General features: G+C 39.9%; 1 protein-coding gene across 2 annotated transcripts in view; it reads left to right on the forward strand.

Annotated features, from left to right (window-relative positions):
• Positions 1 to 20,588, forward strand: part of TTC39B (tetratricopeptide repeat domain 39B) — a 170,674-nt gene that overhangs the window by 105,730 nt on the left and 44,356 nt on the right. Inside the window, exons 1-4 of one of the 2 annotated variants that reach the window (XM_056521141.1) lie at positions 7,274 to 7,658; positions 11,336 to 11,440; positions 14,338 to 14,469; positions 18,257 to 18,333. In XM_056521141.1, the coding sequence (XP_056377116.1) occupies positions 11,346 to 11,440; positions 14,338 to 14,469; positions 18,257 to 18,333 (304 nt within the window). In that variant the 5' untranslated portion in view covers positions 7,274 to 7,658; positions 11,336 to 11,345. Of the gene's footprint in view, positions 1 to 7,273; positions 7,659 to 11,335; positions 11,441 to 14,337; positions 14,470 to 18,256; positions 18,334 to 20,588 lie in introns of those variants that run through there. The other variant, XM_056521134.1, reaches the window with a different exon arrangement.

Genomic DNA, 20,588 nt, shown 5'->3' on the forward strand with positions numbered 1-20,588 from the left:
AAAAAAATATGTATGTAAACAAAAATAAACATGAACCTGTGGTACCGTCGCATGCATAAATGTCCAAACTGGAAACAATGCAGTTTAATTAACATTATATTTTTATAAAGTCCAAAATTGCGTATTTTTGGTTGCTTTTTATACATTTTTTTTAGGTTTATACAAAGTAATCAAAAAATACCATCAAAACCAAAAATGGTACCGATAAAAACTTTAGATCACGGCACAAAAAATGAGCCCTCATACATCTCTGTTTATGGAAAAATAAAAAAGTTATAGGGGTCAGCAAATGCCAATTTTTACACATACTAATTTTGGCGCATGTAGTTTAAAAATGTTTAGGTAGTAAAAGATCTGGTGTCCTTTTCACCGAAAAGTGCACAGCATAAAATCGGAAGCCTGCAAATTTTACAAAAAGGTGTTATGTTTTTTTTTGTTTTTTTTTTATATCTTTTTTTTTTTACAATTTTACCCCACAAATATTTTTTTTCTAGTTTCGCCGTAGATTTTGTGGATAAATGATTGTCATTAGAAAGTACAATCGGTGGTGCATAAACAAGCCCTCATATGCATCTGTAGGTGCAATATTGAAAGCGTTATGTATTTTCCACCTCACCTTCTAAAAATCAAAAGTGCAAAAATGAAAAAAAACTTGTGCTCCTTAAGCCGTTAAACTGCGTCTGCTGGGTGCAGAGAGGAATCCAATACAGTCAGTTGCAGCAGGGTCCCGACTGTATTACAACTGTACATCCTGCTGCTGACGTGTGGTCACAGTGACAGTGCCCATGCTATCAGGACAAGCCCTCTTCATCATGCCTTTTGGCAGGAGGACAAGCAGAGCATCCTGATTGGTTAAGAAATAAAAACGAACATCTGGTTGCTGTTGGCAGATTCTATTTTGACTACATTTTATTTAGGCAATGTTATGTCCTGATAAACAGATTTATCTCAGTGTTGTATCGTGTTACTAATGGTGTCCAATTATTTACCTAACTTTATAAAAGAAGTAAGTGTTCAGGGATGTGGAAATCCTATCACCCCACACAAGGTAGTTCCAAGCGCCGAGCAGGTGAATTCTTTAGCCATTTAGTCCTGCTTCAGGAAAGCAGAGCCAGGGCTCCTGTAATGAAGAAAACTGTCTCTAGAGCACCCTCATCCCGCTCAGGGATCCAGGACTCACTTCCAAGATTGCCCGAGCAAATGCCGCTTTAACCCCTTGCTGCAGAACGCTGTTTTTGTGCCACGCAACGATGCGGCATGGTTAAGAAGCGAGCTTAGGAGCTGAGCCGGCTTCATACCCACTTGGTCATGACTAAAACGGGACATCGCAGATCAGGCTGATGTCTGGCATTAAACCTTTAGACACTGCCATCAAAGTTGATTGCGGCATCTAAAAGTGGCAAAATCTAGTGTCACGATAAGCAAGTACTAAGGGAAGTATATTACCTGCTCCCCTGCCGTCCGATCGGTGCTCCAACGTTGCAGCCAGCCATTGCAGGCTGTAGCAATGGAGTGCAGATAACACTGATCAATACTGTTCTATGGAATACCATTGTTCATTGTTTGCAATCTCAAGATTGCAGGTAATAGTCCCCCTGTGGACAAAAAAATTGTAAATAAAGTGTTTAAAAAAATGAGATATATATATATATATATATATATATATATATGTAAGCCCCTTCCCTAATAAAAGTATTTATTTATTTTTTTAACCCCTTGGGGATGGAGCCCATTAGAACCCTAAGGACAGGAGATTTTTTGCAAATCTGACCACTATCACTTTAAACATTAATAACTCTGGGATGCTTTTACTTATAAATTAGATTCCGAGATGTTTTTTTCGTGACATTCTACTTTATAGGAGAAAATATATAATCAGAGATAATTATATGACCAGTCCTCAAAAATTAGTGAAAAGAGAAAAAAGAAAAAGGAAAGAGCAAGGGATAATGATGATAGTGATATACGATATGTGAGTGAATGAAAAAATCTGAGTGGAAAAATAAGAGTGATAAGAATGAGCTATTAAAGGGGAGTATAAAGGGTTTATACGATATCAAAGAGTGAATGGGTGCAGAGTAATAATCGGAAAAATTGGGGGTAATGAAAATGTTCCTTTCCTTATATATTTTCCTTTATTTTAAATAATAAAAATTTACAAAAATACATTGTACCATTCAGATATAACAACGTCACCAATCAAGAAAAGAAAAAAGACAAAAGGCCAAATAGCCATACTTATACTTGTTTACATCTGAGAAGTATACACAATCATTATTAATTAGTAGCCGGTATGTAGGAAAATCGGCAGCGGCTGTCCGGCGTCCTCGTGGCGTGTGAATAGCGCGCTAATTCACAGTGGTCCACTAGTCCGGGTCCTGCAGCGCTGTCTAGGCAGTATCGGCTGATAAAAATGTTAAACAAGGTTGAGATAAAAGTGGCTCATAAGTATAAAATAAGGCTAGACTCGTTTCACGACGTAATGTCGCATTCTTCAGTAGCCTGATTAGATTAAAACTTTAATCTAATCAGGCTACTGAAGAATGCGACATTACGTCGTAAAACGCGTCTAGCCTTATTTTATACATCTGAGCCATTTCTATCTCAACCTTGTTTAACATTTTTATCAGCCGATAAATGTCCCATTTAGGAAGCCCCCATGATGCCAGAACAGTAAAAACAAAACCAAATTGCATACAATTTTGGAAACTACGCCCCTCAAGGAACGTAACAAGTGGTACAATGAACCTTAACACCCCACAGGTGATTGACAAACTTTTGTTAAAAATCAAATTTTTCACTTTCACGTCCCACTTTAACAAAAGTTTGTCAATCACCTGTGGGGTGTTAAGGTTCATTGTACCACTTGTTACGTTCCTTGAGGGGTGTAGTTTCCAAAATAGTATGCCATGTGTTCTGTTTGGGGTAACACCAGCATTTTAGTGTTAAAAATCAAATTTTTCACTTTCACGTCCCACTTAAACACTAAAATGCTGGTGTTACCCCAAACAGAACACATGGCATACTATTTTGGAAACTACACCCCTTAAGGAACGTAACAAGGGGTACAGTGAGCCGTAACACCCCACACGTGCATTGACAAACTTTAGTAAAAAGTAAAAAAAAATTTTCAATAAAATGCTGGTTATCCCACATTTTTCATTATCACAAGGGGTAATAGGAGAAAAAGCCCCCAAAATGTTTTAACCCCATTTCTTATGAGTATGGAAATACCCCATATGTGGATGTAAAGTGCTCTGCAGGCGAACTACAATGCTCAGAAGAGGAGCGCCATTGAGCTTTTGGAGAGAGAATTTGGTTGGAATGGAAGTCAGGGGCCATGTGTGTTTACAAAGCCCCCCGTGGTGCCAGAACAGTGGACCCCCATATGTGACCCCATTTTGGAAACTACACACCTCACAGAATTTAATAAGGGGTGCAGTGAGCATTTACACCCCACTGGCATTTTACAGATCTTTGGAACATTGGGCTGTGCACATGAAAAATTACATTTCTCATTTTTATGGACGACTGTTCAAAAAAATCTGTCAGACACCTGTGGGGTGTAAATGCTCACTGCACCCCTTGTTACATTCCGTGAGGGGTGTAGTTTCCAAAATGGGGACACATGTGGAGGGGGTCCCCTGTTCTGGCACCATTGGGCCTTGTAAACACACGTGGCCTTCAATTCCAACCTAATTCTCTCTCAAAAAGCCCAAGTGGCTCTTTCTCTTCTGAGCCCTGTAGTTTGCCCGCAGAGCACTTTACATCCACATATGGGGTATGTTCTTACTCAGAAGAAATGGTCTTACAAATTTTTGGAGGCTACTTTTCTATTACCCCTTGTGAAAATGAAAAATTTGGGGTAACACCAGCATTTCAGGGAAAAAACAAATTTTAAATTTTCATGTCCAACTTTAACGAAAATTTGTCAAAGACCTGTGGGGTGCTAAGGCTAATTATACCTCTTGTTACATTCCATGAGGGGTGTAGTTTGCAAAATGGGGTCATATGTGGGTGGTTTTTTTTTTTGCGTTCATGTCAGAACCACTGTAACGGTCAGCCAGCCCTGTGAAAATCACCAATTTAGGCCTCAAATGTACATGGCGCACTCTCACTGCTGAGCCATGTAGTTCGTCCGCAGAGCATTTTACGACCACATATGGGGTATTTCCGTACTCTAGACATTTTGGGGGTCTTTTTCTCCTTTTTACCTCTTGTGAAGATGAATAGTATGGGGCAACACCAGCATGTTAGTGTAAAATATTAAATCTTTTACACCAACATGCTGGTGTAGCCCCTAACTTTTTCTTTTCATAAGGGGTAAAAGGAGAAATATCCCCCCAAAGTTTATCCAGAGTACGGAAATACCCCATATGTGGCCCTAAACTGTTGCTTGAAATACGACAGGGCTCTGAAGTGAGAGAGCGCCATGCGTATTTGAGGCCTAAATGAGGAATTTGCAATAGTGGCGGACCCCGATACAAGGATGGGGCTTATCTCCACCAAAACCCTACAGCAGTGTTTCCCAAACAGGGTGCCTCCAGCTGTTGCAAGACTCCAAGCCTGCCAGAACAGTCAATGGCTGTCTGGCAATACTGGGAGTTGTTGTTTTGCCAAAGCTGGAGGCTCCGTTTAGGAAACACTGCCGTTTGAGATGTTTTTCATTTTTAATGGGGGGGGGGGTTTTAACTGTGTAGGAGTATATGTAGTGTTTTACTTTTTATTATTTGGTAGTGTAGTGTTTTTAGGGTACATTCACACGAGCGGGGGTTCACAATAAGTTTGCCGCTGGGAGTTTGAGCAGCGGTGGAAAATTTGCCGCCCAGTCACAGCTATTGTCCAACCAATATGTCTAATTTATGTTGGCATCATAAAATTACCAGTTTTTTACTTGTTGAAAACATTAGAGGGCTTTAAAGTTTTGCAGAAATTTCTAAATCTGAAGGGAAGTTTGAAGTAGATTTGAGGGTGCTTTTTCTTAGAAATCCCCCATAATTGACCCAATTATAAAAACTGCACCCTTAAAAGTATTCAATGACATTCAGAACGTTTAACCTTTTAGGTGTTTCACACAAATAGCAGCAAATTGGAGAAGAAAAGTCAAAACCTCAATTTTTTTCACTAGCATGTTATTGTTGTATCAAATTTTTCCATTTTTACAAGAGGTTTCTCCAGATTCTGGAAATACCCCATATCTGGACGTGAAGTATTGTGTGGGCGCACAACAGTGCTCAGGAGGGAAGAAACAACTTTGGGAATTAGGAGAGAGGATTTGGCTGGAATTTAAGTCAGGGGCCATGTCTCCTTTACAAGTAACCCCATTTTGGAAACTACACCCCCTCAAGAGATGTAACAAGAGGTGCAGTGAGCATTCACACCCCACTGGCTTTTTTTTGGAACAGTGGTCTGTAAAAATGTTAAAAATTCATTTTTCATATGCATAGCCCGCTGTTCCAAAAATCTGTCAGACATCTAGAGAAAGTTGTGTAGTTCTTTCCATTCTGATCACAATGCTCTCTGCTGCCACCTGTGTCCGCTTCAGGAACTGTCCAGAGCAGAAGCAAATCCCCCTGCTCTGGACAGTTCCTGGCCGGGACAGAGGTGTCGGGAGACAGCACTGTGGTTGGATTTCTTCTGAACTATATAACTTCCTGTGGAACATACAGCCGCTGATAGGTACTGAAAGGATTAAGATTTTTAAATAGAAGTAATTTGCAAATCAGTAAAACTATGGGCAGGGGCCTGGCAAGGTGGGAGGTCTGTGATGAAGAGCTCAGAGAAAGCAATGCATTCTGGGATATGCTAAACCAGGAATAACAAGAAATAATGGCCCAAGGCCCTCAGTTAATGAATTTTTGGTGGTTTCAGTACTGGTGCATAAGGGTAAGTAATTCATTATGCTTCTGCAGCATTTATTTTTTTAACCTGATATTTTTAATATCATAAAGTTTGAGTTGAATTTCACCTCAGGTGAGTATTGGGAACAGAAAGCAGCAAGTCCTCTATAAAATCCATATACTAAAACATGTCCTATTTTGATGTATCTAATTAAAGGGGTATTCCAGGAATTATTTATTTTATTAGACTATGCTACAGGGGCTATAAAGTTAGTGTAGTCCGTCATATAGTGTCTGTACCTGTGTGTGACGTTTGGTCTCCTGTCTTAGGTATTCCCAGAATGCAGTGCAGCCGAGACACGTCCTCACTAGTTAGATGACAGGGCTGCTTCTGCTTCAATGGGTGAAGTGAGAAATTAGCAACAGCTGGAGGCACCCTGATTAGCAGAATTCCATGCAAAAGCCAAGTGCTTTCCAGTTTGTTGTTTAATGGGTGGGGTGGCTGATATGTGGGAGGGAGAAAAGTGGAATTATGAGAAAACTCCAACAGGAAATATCCAGTTCACAAAAAGCTAGCCTCGGCGTTATAGTAATCTCACAACATAGCCATTTAACCCAAAGACAAGCACAAATCCTTCCTAAGCATGTCCATAACTGCCTGCCAGGTACATACTAAAATCACCTTATGCTGGATAACCCCTTTAAACTTCAAGTTCTAGGGGGAACTATACTTAAATGGGAGACTTATCAAAACATGTCCAGAGGAGAAGTTGCTGAGTTGTCCGTAGCAACCAATCAGATCCCTTCTTTCAATTTTCAGAGGCCTTTTCAAAAATGAAAGAAGCAATCTGATTGGTTGTTATGGGAAACTTTGTTACTGAGCAACTTTTCCTCAGGACAGGTTTGGATAAATAACCCCCAATATCTATTTTTGATATCTAAATGTGTTGACTAGGTTTTTTTCTTTTCTTTCTTTAATAATAAATATATGGGTCCAGAAAGAGCCCTAAAATTGAAAGGTTACATAACGATGACTTTTATCAGTGAAGAAGTTGTGAACAAATATGTTTTGTGGCTGTTTCCTCATATCACTTGACAGGCTCTGGGAATCTCTGTAGGTGTCTACTGTAGGTGCAATGAAGGAAGCTGGGCTTATTTTGGTATACCTCAGTGCTTTCAGGGTGTTTTTTCACTATATTCGTCTGCTGACATGCTCAGTAAATAGAAGATCAGTGCTTCTTACTTAGATCTTTCACTGTGATCATTTCTGTCTTCCAAGAGCACTTCATAATATGGATGCATTTTGTTTCATCACTCAATCACATGGTAGAAGATTAACCTACATTACTCTATTTGATCTCCACATGTGGACGCTGCAGATATCAGGGCACCAGCAAACTGTTTGTTATTCTAGCTGTCCTGTAGATGGAGAGTGATGGCTTAAAATTAGGCTGCATCACAGATTGGTGAAATCTCCCAGCATCCCTCCTGAGTGAAGGAGAGAGAGCATCATCCGGCGTACCAGCATCGACCTGCTGCTAATTTCTTTGACATTTCTCTTAAATGCTGTAATGGGGAGCCCCTGCCAGGCCAGCTGCTGCAGTGTGAACTTTGCTGCACCTCTGCCTCTTATTGATGACTAATTTATAAGGGTCTATTGCGTACCTGAGCATATCCGTGGAGAGAATATACATTTACATAACGTACATGTCCATTTAGAAGTGGCATATTTCCCTCTGGTAAAGTGGGAACCTTAAGCCAAAAGGACTGCTCTGCGTCTTTTGGAACAGCTGTCGTCTTGCCTGCAGATATCACCCTGTAAGTATAGCACTTCACATTCTGCATTGCTACAATTGTCATCTAATGCAGATGGCTCCTATACATCTCTGCTCTGCACCTTCCATTTCACCTTGGAAATGCATGTTCTGGTGAATTCTGATCTACAGAACTGTATGTGTACTACTTTTGAATCCCTTGGCTAAAAAATGCATGGCTGTAGTGATTTACTGTTTACTTTGTTATTGTTATGCTGTTGTCCTGGATTATAGCCACACCATAGTGCCGAGCAGGTCATCCAGAGCATCTACATTGCCTCCATGTTCCCTTCCTCTGGGGGACCTTTTTATTATTGTCATCTACGCATCTACTTGTATAGATATGGTTACTGGGGGCGGGGTGGAAAATGCGTCCTCAGTCTTTGTTGCCGAATGCAGCTCTAGCAGGCAGCTTCTATTTATGGCGTCAGACAGAAAATGCAGATTTAGCATGTTTGTGTAGACTAGCACAGTAAGAGTTAATGGCACAGGCTCTCCAGGTCTCATTAGATGCAGGGCTGGGGACATCTTGTCCTCTTTGGGATGTAACTTTCTGAATATTTTCCTTTCCTAAGCCTTTTTACAGTGTTGACTTTTCCATGTTGTATAAATATAGATAACTGAGATGGGTGGTGTGTGGAGTAGGGGAGGGGTATAGGGATGCACTGCTCTTTTATCACCTATCTGCAGCTTGCTGTTTGATTAACTGTATCATGGCCAGCAGTGCTTTTCATTTTAAGAAACACCTTTCATGAGCTGAGAAAGATTTATAAACTTTCACAATATATTATTTTTCTTAAAAGCAAACAATGAAAAAGCTTTAATAGAATAGTTATTGTGTTTATGACATACACAGGACAATATATATATATATATATATATATATATATATATATATATATATATACTTCTGTATGTTATTGGTAGCCACCCTGGCTATAATGGGAACCAGTCTCCTGTGGTAGTAAAGTGTACAGTTAGAACTTAGGAAACTGAATTTTAAACCTCCTCAAACTAAAATGTGTTATTTCAGATGTCTTCTATGTACAGTATGTACAAGGCCACCACTAATTTGTGGAGATCTTATGAAACTAACCGGAAAAGGTTGCCCATGGCATCATGTGATGCTGCTGCCTCTAAACAAGCAGATCAGATTAGTACAAACTGGGGACTCAAAACTGCCCAGACAAAAAAAACTATGGAGGAAAGACATCTGTTAATGATGAGATGATACAATTCATATAGACTATAATTATTTGGTCAGATATCATATTTCTCAATAGCATAGCCTATTGAATGAATATGTTTTGGTGTTAGATAGCAGGAAGTGTTTGAACATAAGTTCCTCTGAAAAAAGGCGCTGGTTACCAGGAATTGAAGGTTACTACTTTATTTGCAACGCGTTTCAATCCTGGACGTTCATCAGGATGCCTGATGAAGATCCCGGTCCGGGATCGAAACGCGTTGCGATTAAATAAGTAACCTTCTATTCCTGGTAACCAGAGGAACTTGTGTTCAAACACTTCCTGCTATCTCACTCCATCGGTCCGACTGACGTCACACCGGGAAGTTCCTCGTGGCAGCGGTTCCACCTGTCCCTTTCCATCCAGACGCTACTGTAGGTGATGTGCTCTGAGTGCAACACCTAGGGGTAAGAACCCATCTTTATTTCATCTTTTCATTCATGATAAACAGTCCTCACTAGGGGCGCACCTCCTGTTGCTTTTTCGTTTATATATTATGTGTTTTGGTGTTGAGAGTGGAACTATTAAAGAATTACTCCATGCCACACATGTTTAAACATGGCAGTTTTACAGATCTACTTTTGCACGATGTGTATACCTTGCAATACATGGGTATACATGCTGCTATTTGTTTGTTTATTATTTAATTTATTTTACATTGATCCATATCAGATTGCAGTGACCTGGTTTTATTTATTGGGGCTTAAACTATTTTTTATGAAGCAGATGTAGGATTACTTGCTGATGCCTTAGCAGTGTATTAACTGGTGTAAAAAAAATAGTACACACAAGTCACAAATCATGAAGTGTTAATCTTCCAAAGCCTGTCTGAAAAGCAACAGACCGTAGTTTAAGAGTCATAGATCCTTAGCGAAGATTCTAAGCGAAACACTTCACAACCTGACATGTTTCGATGGTTCTTTCTGTATTTGTTTAAAGAATGTATCTAATCAGTTTGTTTAATTTTACCGTATTTGCTCTCGATTAAGGCTATTAATCTCGATTAAGGCTAAGTTCACATCTGCTTTGGAGCTCTGTTCGGGAGCTTTCAGTCTGTTCCAGAGGCAAGCTCTGGAGCTAGATTGACCATTGCACAACTGACACCTACTGTTACTCACTGGTTCCATCGACGTTTGAATGGAGTCTGTTGGGTATATATCTAGTGTCCATTGTTTTGCAGAAGTTGAGCAGAGTAAAATAACTGACCTGCAGTAACTTTGTCGCCACGTTTAACTGAATACGCTCCAACTCAGTTTGTATGCTCTCCCCCTGTATGTATATTTTGAATAATCCAGTTTTCTCTCACGCTTCAAAATCATAGCTTGGTTAAAGGGTTCTCCGATAGAAAGCTATTTTTTCAAATCAACTGGTGCTAGATAGACAGATTTGTAAACTACTTCTATTTAAAACATCTTAATCCTCCAGTACTTTATAGCTGCTGTATACTACAGAGGAAGTTGAGTTGTTCTTTTCTATCTCACCACTGTGCTCTCTGCTGCTGACACCTATTCGTGTCAGGAATTGTCCAGAGTAGGAGCAAATTCCTATAGCAAACTTCTCCTGCTCTGGACAGTTCCGGACACAGACAGAGGGGCAGCAGTGAGCACTGTGGTCAGGCTTAAAAGAACAACTCCACTTCCTCTGTAGTATACAGCAGCTGATAAGTACTGGAAGGATGAAGATTTTTAAATAGAAGTAATTTACAAATCTGTTTAACTTTCTAGCATCAGTTGATTTTGAATTATATATTTTTTTCAACTGGAGTACCCCTTTAACAAGATGACACAACCCAGACCCAGGTTCTGTCTCCTTGTTTTTCAAATACCATTTTGCCTGGAGCCAACCCAGAATTCTTGCATGGCTTGAACCAGATAAAATTTGTGATCCATGCTCCTTGTTCTATTGAATATGCTGAGATATTTTCCATTTTGGACATACATTTTATTCCTATGAAACTGTCTAAAAGTAGATTGAGCCCCACTGGGGACAGAGACCAATGTGACGAACCATGTGTGGACCATGGGGTCCTATGAATGCAACCAGAGCAATATCTGCATGATGTTTGTATGACTTTCCTATTACTATGATTTTCTTTTGGGAACTAGGATTCCCTGCAAAAGACATACCAATGTGGGTAAATTTATAGAAAACCAGAATTCAGTAACATTCTGGATGTGTTTGTGAACACATTTGAGATGTGAGCTCCACTGTGGGCTAGGCTCAGTGCAAGCGAATACATTCTGGTACAAAGCTACAAAACCTGTTTGTGCTATAATAATATCAGGTTATGAAATATTGACCTTCTTTTTTTATAAGTATACTTTTAGCTACGCTGGCTTTCACTGTAGAATCAATGGTTTATGTGAATCAGTTTTGTTATGCATACACCATTTTATACCATTTATTTATAAATCAGAATATCTTTATTTCCTTTTAGGGCCTCCAAGATGGACCTTCGAAGTGCCCTGGAGGAATGCACTTTGGCTCTCAACTTATTTTTAAACAACAAGTTTTCAGAAGCTCTGGAGTTATTACGTCCATGGTAAGTTGTTTATTTTTTCTTTATGTAATAAATCTGTATTTAACATCTTCATGTCCTTTCGAGTTATTACTATTTCAAGCTTTGTAATATTCTCTATATTATTATCCAGGTGATTGTACCCTTGTTGCACTATTTGGCATCTCCAGTATTCTTGCCTATAGATCTGCTACAGTTTTTATTTTATTTTTTTGCTTTTTTTCTTTTTCAGATCTTCTGTACACCTATGTGCTGCTGCAACAGATTGGTTAAAGGGGTACTCCGGCCCTCTGCCGCTGGGGACCCCCGCAATCTGTCATTGCGCACCAACCTTTTGTGAGCTCTCCACAGCGCTGGAGGCTCTAAATGTGTAGCGTGACATCAGGACTCCGCCCCAGTGTGATGCCCCGCCCCCTCAATGCAAGTCTATGTGAGGGGGCGTGATGGCCGTCCTTTGGATAGGGGATAAGATGTATTAGGGCCAGAGTACCCCTTAAAATACAATATATAAGCTTTGGAAGGGGGGCGGGGGGGGGGGGTTTACTAAGACCAGCCGTATCACATGCTGGTCCTAAGTAAAATTTATGCTGGTTTCTGATTCACACTGAAGCCTTAATAATAGTCTATGCTTGTATAGTGTTGCATAGATTATTAGTAGATAATAAGGTAGAAGTTCTTGGGTATGCCTTGTGCTTACATCTTTTAGCTGATGTGTCTTGCAAGGGTTTTCAGCCATACTGGTTTGGTTTTCTTACTGAAATAGCTTTCTACTGCTGCTTACATTTCCCATAAATAAATCCTCTGGCTGTGCAGAGAAAGGGGCAGAGTCTCATTACTGCTGTTTCTGATAGGGGATCAACTTAACTGGCTATACACCAGCAGTCTAAACTGCAGAGACTCCTAATTGAGTTGGTGTCAGTTCACAATACATGCAGTTTTGATGCATATTTTTTTTATTATTTTTTTATTGTCCTCGCGGCAATATTTCTCAAAAAAAGAAAAAAAAAAAAGAGGGATTTGACCTTTGACTCCTAATGATGTGTCCTGTTTTGCCAATAAGGACAAAGGCCCAAAGGCCCGTCTCTCTTGGTGTTAATAATTTTGGCATGCTTTTTAAGTGGTTCTGAGAATTTTTTCGTGACACATTTTACTTTGTTAGTAGTAGATTGTGCTACCTTAAGCTATCATTTGTGAAAAACTAAAAAATTTGGAAAGAAATTTACTTTTTTTTTTTTCTAAATTTGACATTCTCTGCTATTAAGATGGTTGTCCCACAAAAAGTAGACATATTGGAGGAGATTTATCAAAACCTGTGCAGAGGAATAGTTGACCAGTTGCCCTTAGCAACCAATCAGATCGCTGCTTTATTTTGCAGAGGCCTTTTAAAGAAGCAATCTGATTTGTTGCTATGGGGAGCTGGTCAGCATTTCCTCTTATGTTTTGATAAATCTCCCCCATCATAAATGTGAATTATTTGCTAATTTATGTTTGCATCATTAAAAGGACCAGTTTATGTCAACTCATTTTGAAAAACTGCACCCTCAAAGAATTCACAACAGGATTTAAAGGGGTATTCCATGATTATTTTTTATTTGACTATGCTACAGGGGTTTCACAGGATAGGATATAACGTCTATCAACCAAATTATGAATCACAGAAAAATAGACAAATTTTAAAATATAACTTTTAATATGAGCCCATAAAACAAGGGATACCACTCTACACAAATTGATGATAATTCCAATATGGTGAATGCACACCACAATAATATTAGATGCATCCGATAAAGCAAATAACACAGATTACATCAGCCACTATAGGTTCCATAAATCCAAAGGTAAATAATCATACCAAAGCCATAAACTGGAAAAAGTAAGTATATACAGTATGTATCTGACAGAACCTGTCCCCCAATGACTCGGGGCGGGATGCAGATAGGGACAACAGGGGGGCCGGGATAAGGAGCCTGTCACTCTACACTAATCCCTAAATTAGACCCTAGGCGGAATTGTCATCCTAAGAATGACTGTCCCACACTGGAACCCCCTACCAACAACTGTCCTATCCCTGTACTAGACGAACTAGCTAACTAAGGATAATACTAGCTAGCTAGCCGGACATATCCCTAATGCTATGTGTGATGAATACACAGTAAAGGGGTAGATAAATATACAGATGGAGTTATAGCCTCTATATCAGGGGTGGGCAGTTATATATAGAAACTCTCAGAGTGTTAAAGAATAAGGGCTAGATATGCCCATATATGTGGGTACAGCTGATTATTCTAGTAAGCACATATAAATAATGTAGTGTATACAGAGGTACTGAGGCGCTCAGCTGTGTACAATATGATACTTAACATGCAAAGCAAACAAAGCAAGTCCACAAACACAGCTTGCGAACAGATATTAGAAAAGATAATCATGCATAGAAGCAAGCATAGAAAATGCAAAATGACATAGCATATAGCACAATCACTATATTGGTAAGATGTTTGATAGGGACATAAGTCACTGATACTGACAATGATTGCATTATATCTTGCCGTGGTTATCTTGGTGGCAAACAGTGCATGTAATGGCTCAGACCCTTGGCGTCCCCCTGTATGGAGATCCCATCTCGAGTGGCGGCACTCGAGATGGGATCTCCATACAGGGGGACGTCTGTTTTTAATACTACTGCTGGTGCATTGGTTCTCAGGTTCTGCTTTATGCCATTCCTGGTAGTCCTCCTGAAATTGTAAATTCATAGTTCCCATTCCTCTGTCTCTAGATAGTCTGACTTTGACACTGTCCAATCAGGCAGACAGTGTGTGTAGGGATTTGCCCTTTGACAAGTGGGATGGTAACACCCAGTTGTCAGTTTATAAAGCTATAATTTGTTTTTGCACCAATGTTACTAATATTCCATACCTCCACAGGGCTAAAGAGAGCATGTATCATGCACTTGGATACAGTACCATCTTGGTTATGCAGGCAGCAATGACGTTTGAACCTCAGGACATACAGATGGGTATAGGTACAATGAAAGAAGCTTTACAGACATGTCAAAGGTATATCCTTTTTAGCTTTTTGTATGAGAGATCCTGCATGCATTATGAAACTTCTGACCTTTTATTTTACCTTATTATGCTAGTGAATGTTTATAGGTCTTTTAATCACAAATGCAATTAAGGGAACCTGTCATTCTGTTTTAATGTTTTAAACTAGGCTTTCTCTAAAATACCAAAATTTTGTAAATGTTTTAAATATTTATCATCAGAATGTAATAATTAGATAAGCATAAGGCCATACATTGGCTTGGCATGCTGCCATTAGCCCTACACTCCTAAGGGGGAAACAGGTCAGGGGGTGCTAAATGGATTTGAATTTTAGAATGTACTTTGTTGCCTACTTGTTTCATACGGAGGGTGCCCAGATAAAAAATAAAAAAAATAAGGTCACCTGTTAGCAATACAAAATTGCCCTAGAAATGTGCCAATATTCCCACACAAAGATACCAGCTGCACACAAGCACTCTGCAGACATTACGGTTATATCCAGTGACTCTGATGACGTCATCTCAGATCAGAGTCGTTCATTTTTCCTTTTCTTTGGCCTAGACCGCCTTGAAGATTTCTTCCGACCAAGAATTGTCTCCACAGAACCTGCCAAACATTTTAGATTCCTTTCTCCTGCATAATGTCAGCTTCTTTACAACCACCCAACCATTGTGTATTTCTTTACACATAAACCGTGTCTGCATTGTGTCCCCATATATAGTTGTAGGCCCCCTTATATAGTTTTAAACCCATTCTGTGCCCCCATATAGTTGTAGACCTACTCTATGCCACCCATATAGGTGAAGGCTCATTCTGTGCCCCTTTACAGTTGTAGGTCCCATATGTGCCCCAATATAGTTGTAGCCCACCTCTTTGTGTGTCCCATAGTTGTAGGGGGAAGGAATATGGCGCTCGGCTGTGGACCCCAAAGTAAAGGCGCTTCTGAAACATATTAAATTACAATAAATTGTTATTTTACTGGCTTAACAGACAAGACGATGGGATGAGCGAATCGAATCTGACGATACAGACAGAGAAAAGCAATCACAGATTTCCTCTTAGGCAGCCCCCAGTCCCAAGACATACTGCCCAGCTTCGATGCTCCACTGCTCCTCAATTTCAGGGTTGGGACCTTCTGCTGTGGAGTAGGTCCCCGGACCGGAGGAGCAGAGGAACACTGATGCTGTAGTTGCTATCCTGAATCCTGGCACATTCTCCTGCAGGCTCTCGTAACTTCTACCTGCATGACGTCAGCTGTGTGAGGTACCGACAACTGGGGGCTTGTAAATATATATTTATTTCTATGTATCTTATTGTAGATTTTTGCTACGTGCACACAATGTATATTTAACCCTTATTTTCAGCCTTTTTTATGTTCCAATACAGTTTTTTTCCTGCTGTTCTTTTAGCTTTTGGTGTGTTTATTTTTTTTTTCCAGCCATTTACGGCTCACTACATGGCCCATAACACCGTTTGGAAACATGTGGGAGAATTGATCAATGTTGGTGTGGATATTTTTTCCCCCGACCTTTTTTGTGTGGTGGAATGTGCACCTGCAGCAAATTTATTAAATGGTTGCATGGCATATAATAATTGTGGTGCTAGTGCAAATTTATTTACTTTTAAATAACCCTTAAGGGCACCACTTTGTATTGTTCCTCTGACATATTTGTATTGTTGGCATGAGAAAATAATTAGCAAAAACGTAACTAGCAAATTTAGAGCAAAAAATATAGCCACCCCCCAGAGCACCAAATCAATTATGTGTGAGCCTCACCTAAGAGGATGTATATATGTAATATTTGTTTTCCCTGTTGTTTCATTTAGCCTGTATCTAATGCTCCTGGTCATTTACAGCCAAATTATACAACATTTTGTACAACTATTTTAGCCTTGTTGCACAGACAAAAAAAAAAAAAGTTTGATATACAGCTCTATGTATGCTTCATCAATTTATTAAATAACCTCTTAAGGCAAGGTTCACATTGTGGCCGACATGCCCCCTCCATGCATCTCTATGGGAGAGCCAGAGATGCAGCATTCTCTGGCTCTCCCATAGAGATACATGAAGGGGGTGTGTTTACCAACTCTTTGTGCGGGGGGGCGACATGGGGAGAGCAGGCACCAGGCAGTAGTTTGTGGGGGTGTGACCCCCTGCGATCATACACTTATCCCCTATACTTTGGATAGGGGATAAATTGTTTAGCACCACACTACTCCTTTAGTTGGGTCCATCAGGTTTTTCCACTCATTTGTCATTTTGCAGGATTCTTACTGCTCATAACATTTGTAACGGACCGTTGCTGTACACAAGGGGTTAAAAACCGTTTAGGCGATAATCCCATTTTCAGAAACACAAGCACAGCTACTGCATAACACCAAACTCCCGAACTGGATACAAAATAGCACTCCAAACTGGAACCTCACGAAAAGCTGCTAACAGACGAACAGGAAAAGCTCCCAAGCGGCTTACACTCCTGGCAATCAGTCTCTAATAGCATACAGTGAACCCCCCCCCCCCCGCAAGAACGAGACAAGGCTCAAGCAGTGGTCTGATTTTAATGGGGCTACCTGCCCGGCAGTTATGCAGGTCTCCACCAGGTGGACACTCCCCTAGGGGACCTGATGGAAGACTGTAAAACATAGTGGACAGTAGCGAATCGCAGTGGCTTCAACATAAGCCCTTCCCACTTTACCCATACCTCCCTCCTCTCTATCCCCCAGACAACTGGGAAGAAATCTAATTATCTCCCAGGACGAAGAAATCCAATTATATCCAGGGATAGAGGTAGAGTCCATTGAGCACATGGTAGCAAAAAGACATAAAACTACACAATGCCACAATTACTACATAAAACATATACATGCAACATATCCCCAGATAGCTTAGGCCTGAGCGCACATTATCAAATGGTGCTCAGACCACACACACACAGTTCAATTGCCATGGAGCTAAAGTCTTTCCCATAGTCTTTCATTATATGAATGGGCTCCATGGCATAGCTATCTGGGGTATCACCCCTCACACAGGGCAAGTACTGAATGACCCCACTGTATTTAAAGGGCCAGAATGAGTGACATACACTCTGGTATGGCTGAATACTGTTTTTAAAGGGCCCAATCTCCCAGGGCCATAGTCCAAAGGCAGCAGGCGGGCAACCAGGCTTCTCCAATGCAATGTGGCGAGATTGGTCACGTCACAACATTTTTTTATTTTTTTATTATTTATTTTTGTCCCATTGTTTAAACATCATTTTGCAACACTGGCAGATATAAAATAATAATTTGTACCGAGCTGTGCAGGTCAGAAGCTTTATTATATTGTCTTTTACAGATACTTTAACCAAAATGAACATATTAATAAACAAAACGTATGCACTGTTAAAAGCAGGACTGTAGTTGGGTTTATGCTTTCTAAATGTAAGACATTCAGTGTCCTTCTGTAGGTGGAGAAGGAGTACATGCCCTTCAATTTCTCCCATTCTAGGGCATAGTTGACCACAGTACAGAAGTACTAGAGTATAGAAAGTATTGTCAGCCTTTAGTCTTTCCTGCTCACTATAACAGAAGACGATCATTCATGGACAGCTGCTGCACAATACACCGATGGAAGTGAAGAGCCCTTGAGGGCCCCCAGTTTTCAGTCTGGTGGTGGTGGGGTGTTGTCAAGTTTTTATTATATACTTTCATTGTAGTTTAGCTATTGTGTTCACTTCCTACAAACTTCCTACAAAGTGTTTTTATTGTGTACCGATGTATGGTAAAATGAGTTCTTCTTTTTCAACATTTCTTTTCAAAGGTTCAGAAAGAGAAATTCTGTGGTGGAATCATTGTCTAATCTCATGTCCAAACAGACAGGGGACCAGTTGTCTGAAGGTAAAAAATAATATTGTGTTTGGATATAAATGGTATACTGGGGCACATACATCCCAAAAGTTAACTTGATTATTACACAAATGACTGAAAGGGAACCCATCTCACTGAATTTGCTGCCTGATCTATAGGCCAGATCTTATAGATCAGAAGGAGCTAATTGACACAATGAAACTACTCCAAGACCCATGCAGAATGATGTGTGAGAACTAGCCCTTAGGATATGTTCACACTGGGCAAAAATGCTGCAACTTTTGCGGATTTTGCTGCTGTGTATTGTTGATATTAATGGTTTAAGGGAAAAAAATACTTATAGTAATTGAAGAATTTAAAATCTCTATTGTGCAGATTTTGGCTCCCACATTGATATCAGGGGCAAATCCACAAAAATGCATTGTATCTGCAGCTGCAGATTTTATATTCGCGCTGCAGGTAAATTTGTGCACGTTTTTTCTGACCGTTTTTACACAATGCTGTGGATGAGATTTTTTCCATATCCCATCTACATTGCTGCTACTGTAAAACACTGTGGATTATCCACATATGATATACTAATAGAAACACACGGTTACCCGCACTCACCGCTAGGCTTCAGCCAGTCGACTCTGCTACATCTGCTTCAATGGACGCTTCCTGTACCAGACACGTTGCAGACACTGTGTGTTTCTATTAGCAGATTACATTGTCACTTTAAAGGGGTACTTCCCCCCCAATTTTTTTTTTTTTTTTTAAATCAACTGGTGCCAGAAAGTTAAAACAGATTAGTAAATTACTTCTATTTAAAAATATTAACCCTTCCAGTACTGTATTTTCCAGAGGAAGTTCTTTTCTTTTTGAATTTCTTTTCTGTCTGACCACAGTGCTCTCTGCTGATTTTAGGAATGATCAGGAGCAGGAGAGATTTGCTAGGAGGATTTGCTCCTACTCTGGACAGTTCCTAAAATGAACAGAGGTGTCAGCAGAGAGCACTGTGGTCAGACAGAAAGTAAATTCAAAAAGAAAAGAGCTTCCTCTGGAAAATACAGCAGCTGATAAGTACTGGAAGGGTTAATATTTTTAAATAGAAGTAATTTACAAATCTGTTTTAACTTTCTGGGACCAGTTGATAAAAAAAAGTTTTCCAGGGGAGTACCCCTTTAGGTTCTCTGGTTCCCAGCACCACTGGATTTGCATGCCTAGGACCTCGGTCTCCCACGATGACAGAAGAGCCGCTGCCCAGTAGCTGTAGTCTGCCGTATAACAATAGTGCCACTACATCTCTTTGTGTTATCCACATATGAATCTGCTGCAGAAAATCCACAGCGTATCCACCCTGTGCAGTTATGCACTTAAGCTAAGTTTCCACTTGGTTTTCTTTTTCTGGCAGTTTTTGGAATACTGCCACTCCAGTTTTTGAGCCAAAGTCAGAAATGTATTCAAAAGGAATAGGACATATAAAGGAAGGACTTACACTTCTCTTCCCTTATGGATCCACTTCTGACTTTGGCTCAAAAACTGGAGTGGCAGTATTCCAAAAACTGCCAGAAAAAAAAACAAGGGGTAACTTAGCCTTAAAGGGGTATTCCAGGCAAAACCTTTTTTATTTATTTATAAATATATATTATATTAAAAAATCTTAATCCTTCCAATAGTTATTAGCTTCTGAAGTTTTCTGTCTAACTGCTCAATGATGATGTCATGTCCCGGGAGCTGTGCATGATGGGAGAATATCCCCATAGGAGCTGCACAGCTCCCAGGACGTGAGTCATCAGAGAGCAGAAAAAAACAACTCGACTTCAGAAGCTAATAACTATTGGAAGGATTAAGATTTTTTAATAGAAGTTACAAATCTGTTTAACTTTCCAGAGCCAGTTGATATATAAAAAAAAGTTTTGGCCTGGAATACCCCTTTAATGTGTAAATTGTACAAGCACTGAACATTCTTTGCACTCTTTTTCACATGTGTGGTGTTCTGAATCCATTGCAAAACAGTTCCCATTGACTGAAAATGGGGTTCGCTGGGTTCTGCTGCAGTTTCTCCTTGTGACAAATAAATTAGCGCTGCATGCGTCATGATTCTCTATGCAGGTGTGAACAGAAGCTTATTCAGAGCAAAGAAACCTTGTAAGGGCTTCAGTTATAAATATTGTTCAATCTAATTTCTTGTAAGTCTTGGCAAGACGACCTTTTATTTTACTTGTGTATGTTCCATACAAATGATAATTTAGCTCAATAGAGAAGGCTTCCCTTTTCATATGAACCTTCTGTGCCTAGAATCT

This window comes from Hyla sarda, chromosome 1, assembly GCF_029499605.1.
Source record: "Hyla sarda isolate aHylSar1 chromosome 1, aHylSar1.hap1, whole genome shotgun sequence".
NCBI classification, from domain to species: Eukaryota; Metazoa; Chordata; class Amphibia; order Anura; family Hylidae; genus Hyla; species Hyla sarda.